At 38.8% G+C, this 16301-nt stretch overlaps 1 protein-coding gene across 7 annotated transcripts in view; it reads left to right on the forward strand.

Annotated features, from left to right (window-relative positions):
• Nucleotides 1-2824, forward strand: part of myo18ab (myosin XVIIIA b) — a 108230-nt gene extending 105406 nt beyond the window's left edge. For 5 of the 7 annotated variants that reach the window (XM_053507700.1, XM_053507701.1, XM_053507704.1 and 2 more), the window contains one exon: nucleotides 1028-1117. Coding sequence is in view for 2 of the 7 variants with exons in the window: in XM_053507702.1 (XP_053363677.1) it covers nucleotides 1028-1133 (106 nt within the window). In the remaining 5 variants the exon portion in view is untranslated. Of the gene's footprint in view, nucleotides 1-1027 lie in introns of all 7 variants that reach the window. The other 2 variants (XM_053507702.1, XM_053507703.1) reach the window with 1 other exon arrangement.
• Nucleotides 2825-16301: the final 13477 nt, after the last annotated feature.

Genomic DNA, 16301 nt, shown 5'->3' on the forward strand with positions numbered 1-16301 from the left:
CTAAATTGAAATGGCTAGTCAGAACATTTCCAAAACAGTAGATCTTTTTGGCTGTGGTAGTTAAACAATGGTTGGTACCTAACATAAGTCGTCCAAAGAAGGAGAACCAGTGAACTGTTTATGGGTGCCCAAGGCTCACTGATGACCTAGGGGAGTTAAGCCTAGTCTAGTCTGTCTGGTCTGATCCCACAGATGAGCTGTTTTGTTGGCAAAAGGGGGACCTACAATCAGAGGTGGAAAGTAACAAATTACATTTACTTGCATTACTGTAATTGGGTAGTTTTTAAAGTATTTTTTTTAAATCTGTAATTTTACTGTTTTGTTTGAAGTATTGTACTTTGCTATATTTTAAATCATATTCGCTACGGAGTAAAAAATAAATAAAAAATAATGCAACGGGGAAGGAAAAAAATTGCACCCTGGAAACCTCTGCACCAGTTGATTGATGGGCAGGGAGAACAAATGTGCTGAATTCATAAGAACGATGGAGACAAAACTAAACAAATTCCAGTGATGCAGACCCAGTTGAAAGTGAAATGCCATCAAATTCTCAGGAAGCAAACCCCCGGCCATATCCCCTTGTCTTTTTTTTTTTTTTTTTTTTTTAACCAAACTAGAATTCTTCACCCCACCCCTGCTGTTAAAAAAAGTAACTTGGTAACTTTTACTCTAAGTAAATATTTAATGACCTACTTTTTACTTTTACTTGAGTAGATTTTTATACTGGTAACCTTACCTGTACTTGAGTAAAATTTCACTGGAGTAACGGTACTTTTACTTGAGTACAACATTTTATTACTTTTTCCGCCTACAATATACTGCAAGTCGTGTCAGGTCTGATTGGTGTGTCCAGATATACAGTATACACAGACGTTGGGTGGGACATTTTGACCGATCTTGCATCCTATTATTGCAGCAAGCGTTCGCCAAGCTCTCATTGGAGAGTCGCATGTCGGACAACGCATCACCTTCACAAAGTCTGCCATCCATTTGTTTTGATTTTAATTAAACCATGTTTATCCCGCAGCTCCCCCCACGGCCGAAGACGCTTCTGCCTCAGCAGATCCGACGAGGACGAGGAGGAAGAGAAGGAAGAAAGCCGCCGCACAGCCCGAAGCTCCTCCCGCTGCTGATGCACCTCGATCAGCTACCTAAACAACTGGGGCAAGCAGGATGCGTGTCACCCTTCTATACACACACAAACAAATTCTTCACTCAGTATTGCATCCTTCTTGGATTGGGTCTAAGGATTGAGGCGAAGTACTGTACAGCACCATATATGTCTTTACTGCACTGCGTGCGCGCACACACAGTTTTCACTTGTACGATTGCATTTAGTGATGCTCCTTCTACTTTCATGCATGGTGTTATAGATACTTATGCCATCAAGTGTCCAATGCGCACTACACTGGAAGTTTTTTTTTTCTTTTTCTTTTTGGGGTGGAGTGGAACTGCTTTGTCCTGTTTCCATCGACTGAGTGTATTGCAGCATTGGTCCAGGTTTCTGCTCTGCTTGTCCAGTCGTGCTGCCATCCGTCAAGCTTGAGCTAAAAGAAAATCCAGGATTAGCTTGCTAAGCTAAAGTGGGGAGATTTGTCCTGTTTGCACTTCATAAAATAAATATGAAAATGGAAAGAAACACTGTTCTACCAAAAAAAAAAAAAAGGTTTTGTTGAAAGTGTTTACATAGATTACAGGACAAGTCAGAGGAAGTCAAGTAAGTAGTGTTAGCAAAGCAGGTATGAGCAAACTCACCCTCTTTCTCTCTCTCACACACACACACAGACACACTATGTCATAAGACTCTGAAATGTCTTTTTCCTTATCGATCTTGCTGCGCAGTGGGTTAATTTGTATTTTTTTTCCCATGCTGAAGAAGGCTGCACCCACGGTTTCTCCCTCTTCATCCTCACTGTGATTTAATATGTTTTTAGTTGTCACATGTCATTCACCTGACAGTACTGTGCTCGTCATCATCTCCCTTTTTCGCCATCGTCTGTACGCTCGTTTTGTTTAACATACATTCTGGATTTTCCAAAGGGAATGTACTTGATCTTAAGTTTGGTGCAGATTGACGATAACCTTGCCCATTACTGGAAATCACATCGTCTTTAACAGCTGTGAACGACCTTTACGTTGATCTTATACAAGCGAAACAACACACAAGTGGCGTGAGCACATAAAAAGAACAGATGCTGTGAATCCATCTTTCTTTGCTTCCTTTCCTTCCATTTCTGTAGTTTTGCTACTTTCTTTCTTTCCTTTCTTCCTTCATTTATTAGGTATGTTTCTAAGTTGGACTCTGCAGTATTTTCAGCTTTACTTTTTAAATTTGATGTAGAGCTGCATTTAACAAACCTCTTTTTGTGTTTGTTATTTTGCTTTCATGATAGTATTTATGGACTAGCCTTAATGAATTGCTCAATGTTGCCAAATGCACACCGTTTTACAAAAAAAAGCATAGAGCGGAAAGACTCTCTGCTTATTTTATTTCATTTCAAAGGGAGCCAGCATTTGTTTCTCATTGTTTTTATGAACTCTGATAGGTCAGTGATTTCATCCTTATTTCTATGCAGTCATTATTAATTTTATTTAAAGGTGTGTGTTTTATCATGTTCCTGGCTCAATACAAACACAAGGCAAAAAGATACGTAACACTGCTGGCTGTACACATTTAATATGGATATATAAGTCTTTACGATTCATCATAGCTTTTAAAATAACTCATGTTTATTTTCCTTATCGAATAAATGACCACTTGTTATAAGTAATAATTTTTTTCCATTATGGTTTAATATATTGTAAATAAATGATGGTGATTGTTCGACTTGCTTCAGCATTCTTGATTTCCTCATTTCTTTCTCTTCAGTTTTTTTCAAGAAGGCTTGTCTTATATTAAACAAAAAAAAAATCCCTTTTTGTTGCCATCTTAAATATGCAGAACTAAAATTGATTGTAGGTCACATTTTTATATGATTGGTTTGAAAAGATAAGAAGAAAGATATTCGCATAAGACATGTCTCTTTTTTTATTTCCTTTTTTAAATTAAAAAAAGTTAATGTTGCTTCAGGCCATGTGTTAGATGAAGCTCTACACATTTACAGTTAAAATTCACATGGGCAGCAACTCAAGATTTCTTAAGGAAAGATGATCTGCTGAAATTTGAACAAAGCATCAGAATGAAGAAGAAAGGTGATTTAAGTGACCTTGAACACGGTATGGCTGTTGGCAAGTCTAAGTGAGGGGAAGGAGGCAGTAATTAAGTTGTCCACTCGAAGTTGGAAGATGTGCACGGCCAGACGAGAATCCATGAAGAAAAATCAAGTTGAAGTGACTAGTTTGTCTGGTTCGTGTTCGGTCGCTCCTAAGTTTGTCCATTCATTTTCTATACCATTTATCCTAAAGGCTATCCCAGGAGACTTTGGGAACAAAGCAGGGTACAACCTGGACACTATAGGCAATTTGGGGGCGGCAGTTAACCTATCTTCAGTTCGAAAAGATGCGGTTAGCAGGAACAAAACATCTAACTTTACACACTAATACAATTAGTTAAATTACTCACACAAATTACCACAGATCATTTATAACACCGTATGTAACATATAATGTATTGTACAGTTTCACAGGCATATTTTATTATTATAGTTTTGTGTGAAATCGTTAAGAATAATATATAACCTGTCTACGTCGTCTAGTCGTCATTCTTAATTGGGGTGTGTGATATCCTGATGCTCGTCAAATAAAAATAATAAATAAGAAAATGTCAACGCCATTAGGTGACCAGTTTAGAAAAAATAAAGTAAAGGAGAAACGGACAGATGATAAAGCATGCAGCTGTTATCTCTTTATGAGTCTAATAACACTTGTCTGCCCTGCTGTGCTGCTTGCTTACAGAAGAACACTTGCATATAATTTGATTCATATGCAGTGTTTTATGTCATAACGTTAGCAAAGTTAAGGCATTTAACTCACTGAAGCGGAGTTCACTCAGGGTGCCGTACACACCAGAGCCACTGCCCGAGGGGGAAATTGAGGTGACGCAGCACAGCAAATCTCAAAACACAGAACAAAAAAACCTAAAGCCGTGCAATCAACCAAATCAATCTGAAACAACTGATGGAAAGAACTGATGTCATTATTTTTCCTATTTTTTAATAATAATATTTACTATTTCATTTAAAATAATGCATACATGCTACTTTTACAAACATGGTACAAGTCTAAACATATACTTCAGAAGTGGAAAATTATGTATGAGGGGTGTTTAAGTGAAACTGGGACTTGAGGTGAAGTTTCTTTCGAATGACGTCATAAAATCTACTGTAGCGCGAACACGTACATGAGAGAGAGAGAGAGAGAGAGAGACATTGCACTATCCCTGCTTGTTCCCTTATGCCACAGTATTATAGATAATACAGTGATGGCCAAACGTATCAAGACAACTTTTTGCCATCACTAATTAGTTCGCGCCTAATCTGGCTGAAGAGTTGAGCCAATTAGAATCAGTTGGTTTGGTTAATGGATGGAACATGTGGCAGGACTTTAACTTTTAGGAGCCTTGGCTGTCCAGCCCTTCAGGAAAAAATGGCTAAAACTAGGGAAATCTCTGGCATTGATTGAGTGAGTGACACCAGGGTACTGCAGACGCCTTTTTCGGCTCTTTGCCCAGCCGGATCCAGCAGGTTTTGTAGAATAAATGAATTCATTGACTGTTGTAATTATTCTTACGTTCTGCATTATTCTTTTTATCTTTACTTTTATTATTTAAAAAAAATTTAGACTGGCATTCAACCTTAAATTTCACTTTCGTCTTAATATTTTTGGACATCACTTTATTTATTTATTTATTTAGTTAGTTATAATAAAGGTAGATATAACCTTCCCAACCTACTGATGCTGAACTTCCTATGAAAAAAAGAGGAAAGAAAGAAAAAGGACAAGCCCCAAGCAAGGTTGACTTACCCCTGATGTTTTCAATCGCTAGAATCGCCCTGGTCAACAGTAACTCATAAAACATCCTATTTACAACCAAGGTATGTTGAAGAGCACAACATATCACACCTTAAACTTTAAGGCCTAAAGCATACTGTATGGGTTACATCATCAGCAGCAGATCACACCGGGTGACACTCCAGTCAGCTGTAAGAACAGGAAACCTAGACTACAGTTTACATGGGTTCGCCAAAATCAATTTCAATTATTTCAATACCTAAAAAAAATAGATAGGTTGACTGGTCTGATTAGTCCCGATTTCTTCTGCAGCATTCTGACAGTGGGTTGAGAATTTACAGCAAAAAACATAAAAGTGTAGATTTTGCTGCTGTAGAAAAAGTTACTTTTATAAGTAGTTTTACTGCACCATACTTTTTACTTTTACTTAAGTAGATTTGTGAAGTAGAGTGGATCTACCATATGTACAATAACCATGTGTAGTCACATGACCAGACACAAACTGGCGGCATATCGGGAAAAAAATCTTCAGCCGTGGTAGACAGGGAATAGAAACATGAAATTAACAGAGGCATCCGTCTCCACTGCTACGACAGAAGAGGATGAACACCGCTGACCTCAAAGTATACAAAGCATGTTTCGCTTTGAAAATTTGTATGATGGATGTGTAGCTGACTAATCTGCAGCAACGGTGCGATGCTATAATATGTTCAGCTGTTCTAGTCAAGGGATCACCACAGTGGAACATCCGATCCCCTCATCAACTTGGAACAGGTTTTACACCAGATGCCCTTCCTGACGCAACCCTCTCATTATATTCAAGCTTGGGACTGGCCCTGCATCCAGTGGCTGGGGTTTGAACCCGGGCCGTCCACATGGCAGGTGAGAAATCTATCACTGATCCACCCATGGCCATAGTAATGCCAGAAAGTAATGTTTTCAGTACCTTCTTAAATCCACAAAGACCTAAGGCAGTTCTGAAGGCAAAAGGGCGCCAACCCAGAAGGTCCACCTAATAAAGTGGCTGGTTATGATAATCTTATGATAATTATTTTATGATGAATAAAAAGCTGGATATTTTAAAAATCATGAAAATCAGTGCATTGCAAAAGTGGTAAAATTGTTTTTTTTTTTTGGGTCACAGTTGCATGAAAAGAAGGATTGCCTAAATTATTTAAGTGTTGTTTATCATTTACAGGCAGATCGTACAAACAAATAGAAGGTTGCTATAGAGACACGCAACTAAATTATCATACCAATCTAGCGACCAGGTGTAAATAACAGCCTGCAGTGCAATGCATTTCTTAACATCAGGCCAGAATATTGGCTCGTCAGTCCCCGTTTCCCCTGCCTCATTTAAATCAATAATGCTTTGCTCTTTTACAGTAGGTGCAGCGAATTATGATCGCTAGAAAAATATTGCATTTTCACGACAGGTGTTGATGTGATAATGATCCCTGTAATGACTGTAATTATTAGATGTGCAATCAAACTTTAATCTGAATTTTAAAAAAAATCAACGATGAAATGAATAATGCGGTTACTAGAGCATGTTCGACATGCTTAATATAACAAATGAAGAGCTAATATTTTGACTTCTTTATTTCATCAGCTGGAATAGAAGCACTACAGACTTGATTACGGTGTCAAAATTCGTGCCAACATTCTGCAGTGTAAAAAAAAAAGGACTGAGCCTGGGAATTTCTCTGAAATTATGTATTGCATATTTTTTTCTTATGTTTGCTTTTTCAGATTCTATTCATATTTGTTTTGTTCAAAAGTAACTGTTACATTACATTGTACAGAGTAGCTAAATTGTACCAATTACTGCCAACACAAAGCTGTAGTTAGTGTGTATTACCATTAAACCGGTCCAAAACCTAAGCAGCTTGAAGTTTGTTTGTTCTCACCAGCTCAGCTACACAATGTTTACACTTAATGAAAAATAAAGGTACAGATCGGCACTATTGTAAATCAGTACCTTAACATTCTGCACTCATGCATTTTTATTTACAGTTATTAGGGATGCACAGTTAAACCAATATTCAACTACGAGGGTGAGTTAAAAATGATTTGCATACAAATCCATCATTTTTCGACATAACCTCCTTGCTTTTCAATGCTGAGCTGTGAGCCACGAATGCGCCGCTGTCTTCACTTCTTCATCAGAAGTGAATCTTCGTCCCTATAGGGCTGCTTTCAGGGAACCAAACAGGTGAAAAAAAAGGTTTTTGCAGTGTCCAATGTGTTGGCAGAAGTGTGTGTGTTGATTGTTGAACCTTTTTCCGGATAATGGTCCAATACTGGCCCTTAGGAATCCCAGAAAGCTATAAGCATTGGAGAATTTTCTAGATAATGGTTGACTTTTGAACTTTTTCTCGGCCGGTGATTGAGGATGTTTCCAGTCTATACTCGCTGTTTACTCTCAGGCTCGTAGTGATAAATCCAAACTCACATCACAGCTTAAAAGTTGCTGTTTAATTGCTTACCTGTGGTGTTTCAAAGAGAAAAGTGATGTAGGATAGGAAAGGATAGGATAGACTGTGACGAATACTCCACACCCTGCAGATATACCCGACGTTTTAGTGGCTGTTTCGTACAGGGTCAGCTTGCTAGCTCAATGCCCGATTGTATTTGAGCAGTTCAGGGTAAAGGACCATCCTCAAGGCCCAAACAATGGCAACCTGGAGGGGCTGGGGCTCGAACTGGGAATTCAGCAGTTTAACACCCTAACCACTAAGTTACCCCTGCGCTGTTAAACTGATAGAGATTTTTTTTTTTTTTAAGTAGGCATCTCTATCATTAATCATTCACATTTTTTTCCTTGTTTCATTTTCACATCTCTGTTCCAGACGATAACAAAATGTGCAATGTGCTCATGCTTTCAGAGAACAACTTTCATCCCATTAGGGCACTCCTTTGTGTTCCAGTTTCAGGACTCTCATCTCTCAAAGCAGCATCCAGGTGAAATGTGTTTGTGGGAGCCAAAAAAGACCAATAGCTCGGAGCTTTTAGGGACCGTGCTTTGTTTGATGTGATGTGCTTTCATACATTTCATGTTCAATACGGCTTTCTGCAGGTCTTTTATTCACGTTAGACCTTTACAGAGAGGTAAACAACCTGGGCTTTTCTAAAGATAACTTTTAGGTGTGTTTTGTTTCTTCTGTGTTTTTATGCTGAGACCCTGATGAAAGCCAATATAAAGGTGTTACAAAAAGTGAAGGAAAAAAAACTAACAAAAAAACAGACACAGCTGCACTGTTTTTTTTTTCAGATTTGAATGCATTTTCTTGAAATACAACGAGGTATCAAAAAGTTTCGAAATTTGCACTCCACAGATCCAGCCACTTTAGACGTACACTTTTTCTCAGGTGCAAAGTTGATCTGATCTCTCGTTGTCTTCAAGTGATGTTGCATGCCACATAAAACACCTCAAACGACTCGTTGCAGCATCGCCATAAACTTATTTTAAACGTCTCTGTGGCAGATTTGCCCAGTTTCACATTTGCTTCTTGTTCTTGCCGTACCAGACGTGTTAACGTGCATGGTCAGAATAGCACCAGTTTCACAGATCCCGATGTACAGTACACAGGAAGATGTCTTTTGGCACGCTGACTTATGTAGGCCGGTGCTCCCTGTGACTGTGCGTGCATCCTTGTGCTGCATGTTACCAAAACTAGTTTTGAAACTTTTTGATACCACCTTGTACATGCATTGGTTATGGATCAGCAATGACGTTAAAACAGCTGAAAGTTTAAATAAATAACGTTGCTTATTAAAACTCATTACAATGGCACCTATCAAGAAGTAGGATATATTGGGCACCAAGAGAACAGTCAGTTCTCAAAGTTGGTGTGTTGGAAGTAGAAACATGGGCAAGTGTAATGATAGGAATGACTTCAACAAGGGCCAAATTGTGATGGCTAGATGACTTTTCTTCAAAAAGTATGCCTTTTGGAGTGTTCCTAGTATGCAGTGTTTAATATCTATAGAAAGTGTCTAGGCAATGATATTCCCTAATGGCAGTGGCCTCCTTCAGCATGATAATGCTCGCTGACAAAATGTAAAAAAGAAATTTGAGGAATGGGTTAAGGAACATGAAGAAACATTGTTGATTTCCACAGATATCAATCTGCGTCAATCAGTAAACAAACAAGTTTGATTCATGGATGCTCAACCTTTAACCATAAAGGACCTTAAAGGCTCTTCTGCTATCATCTTAGTGCTAGATAACCCCAGCACATCTTCAGAGGTCTTGTGGAATACTGTCTCAATGGATGAGAGCACAAGCAGGTCCTACACAGTATTAGTCAGATGGTTTCATTGTCATAGCTGATCAGTATGCAGGTAAATCGATAAAGCATCAGGTTGTACGTTTTCTAGTTAAAAGATCTAAATTACAGTGTAGCCGTCCGCCTGTGAGTCACGGTGGAAAGCTTGTAATAGTAATAATTTGAAGCGAGATCTGTCAGGTCAAGCTTTTTGCGAGTTTCTGGGGATCAACAACATCACATATATACCATGAATGAAATTTCTTCTAGTTTTAAATCCTGTAGGAGTATAAAGCCAGCACTAAAGCACTGACATGGAGGATCAACCCTGTTATTCTCCGCTCTGTGCCATCATGCAATGTCAAGAAAAAAAGAAAAGAAAATGGTGCTCTCAAGAGCAACAAGGGCCTGGATGGAAACCGTGGATGAATATCAAGTATTCGTAGGTAAGACTTCAATTTTGCACAGTCCAGTCCATTTAACCTTATAGGTTGTGTAGCTATCTATTCAAGCCATCATCACAAACCATAGTTGGTTGCAATGACCTTTGATTTCACACTATTGGGTAGTGTTGTAATGTTCTTCTAACCTACAGACACACACACACACACACACACACACACACTAGAGGCAACTTGAAAAATCCATTTCATGTAAGCATATCTTTGTTCTGTGTGTGGAGGGAAACTCAAGCACCCAGAGGAAACCCACCGATATAGAGAGAACATGCATCCACCACTTCAAATCCCAACCCTAGAGGCATGAGGCAACAGTTCTAACCACCAAACCACTTCGGTGGATGTTCCACTTCTCTCAGCCAGTCGAATATCTACTTGAGTACTGTTTTTTGATACCATGTGCAACCCTTCATGGCTACAATTTACCCTTCTTTTAAGAGTTACCTCCAGCATGACAATGAACCAAACAGAAGTCATTTCAGACTGGTTTCACCAACATGACAATGAGTTTAATGCTCCTCAGTAGAGTAGCCTTCCCAATTACATTCCCAGAACGGAATCTGATGTTTACTGTGATGTTAACTGAGTCTGATATTACCTTTAGGATGCGGTAAACCAGGAGATTTGGGGCATAAAAAGTGCCGCTGAAAAATCTGGAGGAGTTGTGAGATGCAACATGGAGCGGAATCACAGGCAGGAATGTTTTCAAAATCCTCCTTTGCAGAAAGAATTGAGACTATTTTGAGAGCTCATCCAGTTAGGGTATTTAAGCATACTTAAGTATTTAAACCCTTAAAACTTAAGCAACAACACAGAATATGTTGATTGATGAATGCTGATTGTGATGATGCTATACTGTACCACTTTATAGGGTCTAGAAAGTTGAGGGGGCCTGAAGGACACACAGACATTCACACTATGGGCAATTTGGGAGTATGTGGAGGAAACCCACCAAACATGAGAAGAACAAGCAAACTCCATGCACACAGACCCTGAAGGGGGAATCGAACCCGGGTTCCGGAGGTGCAGGGCGACAGTACTACCCACTACATCAGTGTGTCACCTACAGAAGTTATCATTACATTTATAACTTGTACATTTTACCACTACCTGAATATAGGAATGGTATGGCAAAAATTAGCATATAATAATAATAATAATAATAATAATAATAATAATAATAATAATAATTATTATTATTATTATTATTATTCATAATATGTCATGTTTTTATAGTTGGTTAAAATTAAACAAAATTTAATTTATAATATTGCCTAGGTTGTGCAAAACAAAAGGCTATGTCACTCTATACTGCACAATCTTGAGCCTATATATATATATATATATGTGTGTGTATATATATGTGTATGTATGTATGTGTGTTAATTAAACAGCAAAACAAATAATGGCTAAAATGCTTTAAGCTTAAGTGCTACAGTACGTTCCTAATAAAGTGCTCGGTGAGTGTATATGCTTGCATAAAAATGACAAAAGAAAATGAATGTGCTAGAAAGCTAATTTTTAATTATTAAAAGAGGTGCTGGCTGAATATGACACAATTAAAACTATAAATAAGTGTGTAATACATTATAGTTGTTAAATTCTGTTATAGTGTATGTTCATTATTTTTATTGGTCTTGGGCTTGGTGCGGAATTTAAGGAAAAGATACAGTACTTGACTTCCAGCCCACATTCTGCTGCTGTTCTTTTCTTATTCTTTTTTTTTCTATCAGAAAACAAATATACAAATCAGAATTTAGCAGCTCAGCAAGGGGAAAAGGGACGTTTCCCACTGAGTCAGTCTGTCGTTTTATTTAGTATCATATTGTTGCTGATTGCACTCTCCATGAGGAAGAAGGTGCATTTTTACTCCGTATTTGTCCCTGAATATTTCTCTCCTGTAAATTAAATGTCACGATGCATTTTTTGAACCAAGCCTCACGCTGAACCCGTCTCCATTCGAACCACACATCTTTTTGCGACTTTTTGTATTCGGAATTGCTTTAAACCCTGATAGAGGAGGGAAATGCAATATTCATGGGGCGAATCATTCACCATATTTCCACCACTTTCAACAACGAGACAGAGATCTAACAAAAGGTAGGAAGAAAGTACCATGGTGAGGATTTGATGTAGAGAGACCATAAAACCGTTTGATGTTGTTCCATGCTTCTTCAGCAGCAGTTCCACAGAGCTCATTACACTTCGACATACAGCTCCTGCACATATTCCCGGGAACTCCCAAATGAGGAACGAGACACAGGGCTCACACTGGGGTCAAAATGCCGTTCAGGAGCGTCCTGTGACTTCCACACTATCATGTTGAATCCAGGGCTAATGTTATCCCTTATGTCGCATTACACTGAAGAATGTGAGCGCTTTGCCGCATACAGTGGTATAAATTGGTTTTATTTATAGCCTTATATACCTTTCCCTCCACTTCAATTCCTCCCCAGATACAGAGAACACCTTCTAATCCATAAACTGTCAATACCACAGACAGGCCTATTTCACATCACCAAGTTAAGCAGTACTAGACAATAACGCCATTTCCTCCTGGGTTTGGACAGATGACATTTCCAATCTGACCTTCTATGAAACTGTCACTGTGCTCTGCTCTGGATGATGAGTTCCAGTCCCACTGCTGAACCAAATCACCCTGCTCTCATCCTAAATGCTTCTCTATATCATTGTCCTCTTTCTCAGCTCTGCAGAACTCACCGTGTCAGACTTCATCAGCAACCCTCACTTAAAAGTCTTATAACTTTCAACGCTGAGGACCTGGAGGACTTTGTGAGCCTGGCGGAATGATGCAGGAAACACAGGGTCATTGCTCTATTTTTTATACACATATGAGAGGAGAAAACAATCCCCGAAGTTAGGGAAGTTTCTCAGGGTGGTGGAGCTACAGCACGTACAGAATGGACGTCTACCTGTCGTTTCCTGCAGTCAAGCCATGGATCTTTTTCTTCTTTACGCTTCTGAGCCACAGCAAGAAGCTCCCTTGTTCTTCTTCCTCCAGCGTGCCTTCTTTAGAAAGTGATATATGTTTATAGTTTGCTCATACTGTAGGTAGATTAATGTGCTGTGTTTTTATGCTGGACGGCAGTGCGCAGAACTTTCTTTGCTCATAAATGGTTTAGTTTGGCTAATCCGATACTGAACCAGACTCCGATCTGTACTGATCCATACTATTGAAACAAAGTTTGGTGGGTGCGCTTTTTCTGGGTATTCTGGTTTCCTTCTACAGTCCAAAGACATGGAAATTAAGATAATTGGTGGTTTCAAATGAGTGTGTGTGCCCTGCGATGGATTGTTCCCCGCCTTTGGCCCCTAAGTCTCCTGGGATGGGCTCCAGACCCCTCCGTGACCCCTGTGTACTAGACAAAGCAATATCGAGGATAAGCGAGTGAGCATCCAAGAAAAACTCCCAATGAAACAGAATGTACTGTACTGTATAAAGTTAATATTCAGTAAATCCCATTGTACCTGGTGCATACATCTTATCATTTCTAAAATAAATACAAAAAACTTGTTCAGTTGGAAATGCCGTGAGTAGTTAAACCAAATCTTCAGGGGAATGAGCAAAACAGGATGCTCACAGCCTCCCTTTCAATTCGCTCGCTCGGTGCACTTCACTTTTTCAGTACGATTCTGAGTCATGCCATTTGCAGAAACACTCTCCTGCCATGCCTGTGGTGGTGTTATGGCTCAGGAGTGGGCAGAAAGATGAATAATGGGATTTGCTGAAGGACTCTATGGAGTGCTGCACACGTGCGGCTCAGCAGCAGTAAGAAGGGGGATGCTGGTGGATTTTAGCAGGATCAAGCCCCTTCTGCCTACTGGCACTATTGATCAAGAGCACACTTAGATGGTGAGGATCTACAAGGACTTTGGTGTGCACTTAGACTGCCTACTTAGAAGTACTGTACTACCAACATGAATACAGTTGGGTTGCTCTTAGGGAAGGTCTCCATACTCTAGGTTTTAAAAACATCACAAGAATAAGGCAGGAGTCTAGATTTTGATTTGCCTTCTGTGTATGTTTTTGTTTATACTCATTCATTCATTCATTCATCCATTCATTCATTCATTCATTTTCTACGCCGATTATCCTGTACAGGGTCTTAAGGACCTGCAGTATATCCCAGGAGACTTAGGACATGAGGAGGGGTACAACCACCCATCTATTGCATGGCGCACACATGGCCAAAACACAATATTGGTGCTGATTAAAAAACTTTATGGTATACATATAATACAGAAAATGTGTGTGCAAAAAAAAATCCTTTTGACATTCGTGCAACATGGAAATGACCGATCATTTAGGTTGCTAACTTTCAGCATTATACTGTCCCACTTCAATCAATAATCATTTAAAATGCAAATTATTCATATTTCTTTGAGTATTGATACTTACATACATTAGCATCAATACTCATAAGCATATGACCTGTAAAAATTGTTGCTTAAATTGTTTTTTTTTTGTAAAAGCTTAAAAAGCTAATGAAAAGACATAAACCTAAAAAAAATTTTTTTTTCTAAAATGCAAAATTGTTAAGATATTGCAACATTGTACACTACAACACTGTAGTGTCCGTAACCATGTAAAATTCATGTTGCAATATCTTAACAATTTTGCATTTTAGAATAAGACAATTTTTCAGGTTTATGTCTTTTCATGTGAAATCTAAACTGGCTAACTTTTAATTAAATCACAAGTACGATCAAAGTTACGGACACTACATAGAAAGAGCATGGAATTTTTATTGAGCAAATGTGTTTCTTTTTATCTGATAAAGATGTGTGTATATATACTGTATATATCAGGAAATAAGAACCATAAAGTGTTATAAAAAAATGGTGTTATATAATCCTATCTGAAAATTCACTTTTTCACCTACAGTACATGGGACACTTTTTAGCCAGATACAGTACCTTGTATGTTTTGACCGACATACACTATAGGCAATGTGGAAATGACAATTATCCTAATCTGCTTGATGTCTTTGCTCTGAAGGAGGAAACCAAAGTACATGGAGGAAACTCATCGAGCATGGGTAGAACTTGCAAATTCGATGCACACAGACCCTTAAAGTGCACGGTCACAGGGTTAACCATCACCCCACTAAATCAGGTAAGTGAATTACCAGATTTGTGCCAGTCAACAACCATTCAAAAAATATATATATACAAATGTTTTTTTTATAAATTACAATTTATTTTCATTCGTTATGAATAATCTCTATAGGTTTAGGTTTTCCACTTTTTTCCATCAGACACAAAATATCCCTGTTAATCACCTCCATCTGGAGACTTTCTGAATATAAATAGCTTACTGTATAGACTCCAACTAAAATCCTGACACCTTGTGTAATCTTAGACACATGAGCAGTATTTATAAAGCCAGGTCCTGGAGAGCTCGGAGCGCAGTCTGGAGTGGAGCCGCTTCTCAGCCCACTCGCTCGTCTGCTCCGCGCATTGTTCAGGAGCTCCCACCATCATCAAACCCTCATCTGCTGAGGTAAATATTAGCCCACGCATGCTTGATGGCAATTTAATGCAGCCATTAATAATCTAACGCAATCAATATGCTCTTACTCCTAGGCCCGAGGATAAATTGGCCCGGCTCCCCTGCTGTCACGCTGTATAATTTCCTCATTCCTGCTGATGGTGGTGAATGGCTATAGTAACGAGTCACCTGATTAGTGATTAACATGTTTACGGGGAGAAATAGTTACAGGCGGCACAACAACACACAGCCTGACTCCTCTGAGGCAAATTGCTCAGTGGCTGATGTCTCTCTTTCTCTCTCTCTCTCTCTATTTTTTTTAACAAACAATTTGCTTTGTGTGCAGCGGGGTCCCTTGCTTAGGCATGGAGGAGGAAATAATGCATAAAACAAATATGTGCCTTACGTGGAACAAATGATGAAAATATTGGTATTGTGCATCTCGTTAGAGGAAGCTTCCATGACTTGACTCAAGGAGTAGATTTGTTTCCACTGAAGCACGAATATCGGTTTAAAAAATGGTTTAATAAAAACTCATTATGTTTGCATCAAAATCTATATTCATGAAGGTCATGTTTAGTCTGGTCAGTTTCAACTCGCAGATTTTCTGTTCTGTAGCTTATCACAGGAGATGTACAGTGCAGTAGCTTCCCGACAAACCGAATCATCACAGATATGATGATTTGAAAAACATGTTTGTCAACGTATATATTTCATAGAAATGATCAAGTATTATCATTGAAATGATTTGCATTTTCATCATTAATGATTTGCCAGTATTCTCCCCTCAAGATACAGGGTGGTATCAAAAAGTTGTGAGACTCGTTTTGTAACATGCCAACAGATGGCAGCATTGGGCCGCACGCACAGTCACAGCCCTTCATAAGTCGGTGTGCCAAAAGACATCATCCTGTGTACATCGGGAGCCGAGAAAATTCAGCGTGAAACTGGGAAAATCTGCCACCAAGATGTTTGACATGATCGGGCAAGTTTACAGCAAGTAAGGTTAAGGTGTTTTGAGAGACACGCGAAAGATGAGAGGAAGATCTTTAATGAGCTCAACCCCCCAAAAATGTTGAAATTATTCAGTAACTTGTGCATGATGATTGT

This window comes from Clarias gariepinus, chromosome 11 (genome assembly GCF_024256425.1).
Source record: "Clarias gariepinus isolate MV-2021 ecotype Netherlands chromosome 11, CGAR_prim_01v2, whole genome shotgun sequence".
Lineage (NCBI taxonomy): Eukaryota > Metazoa > Chordata > Actinopteri > Siluriformes > Clariidae > Clarias > Clarias gariepinus.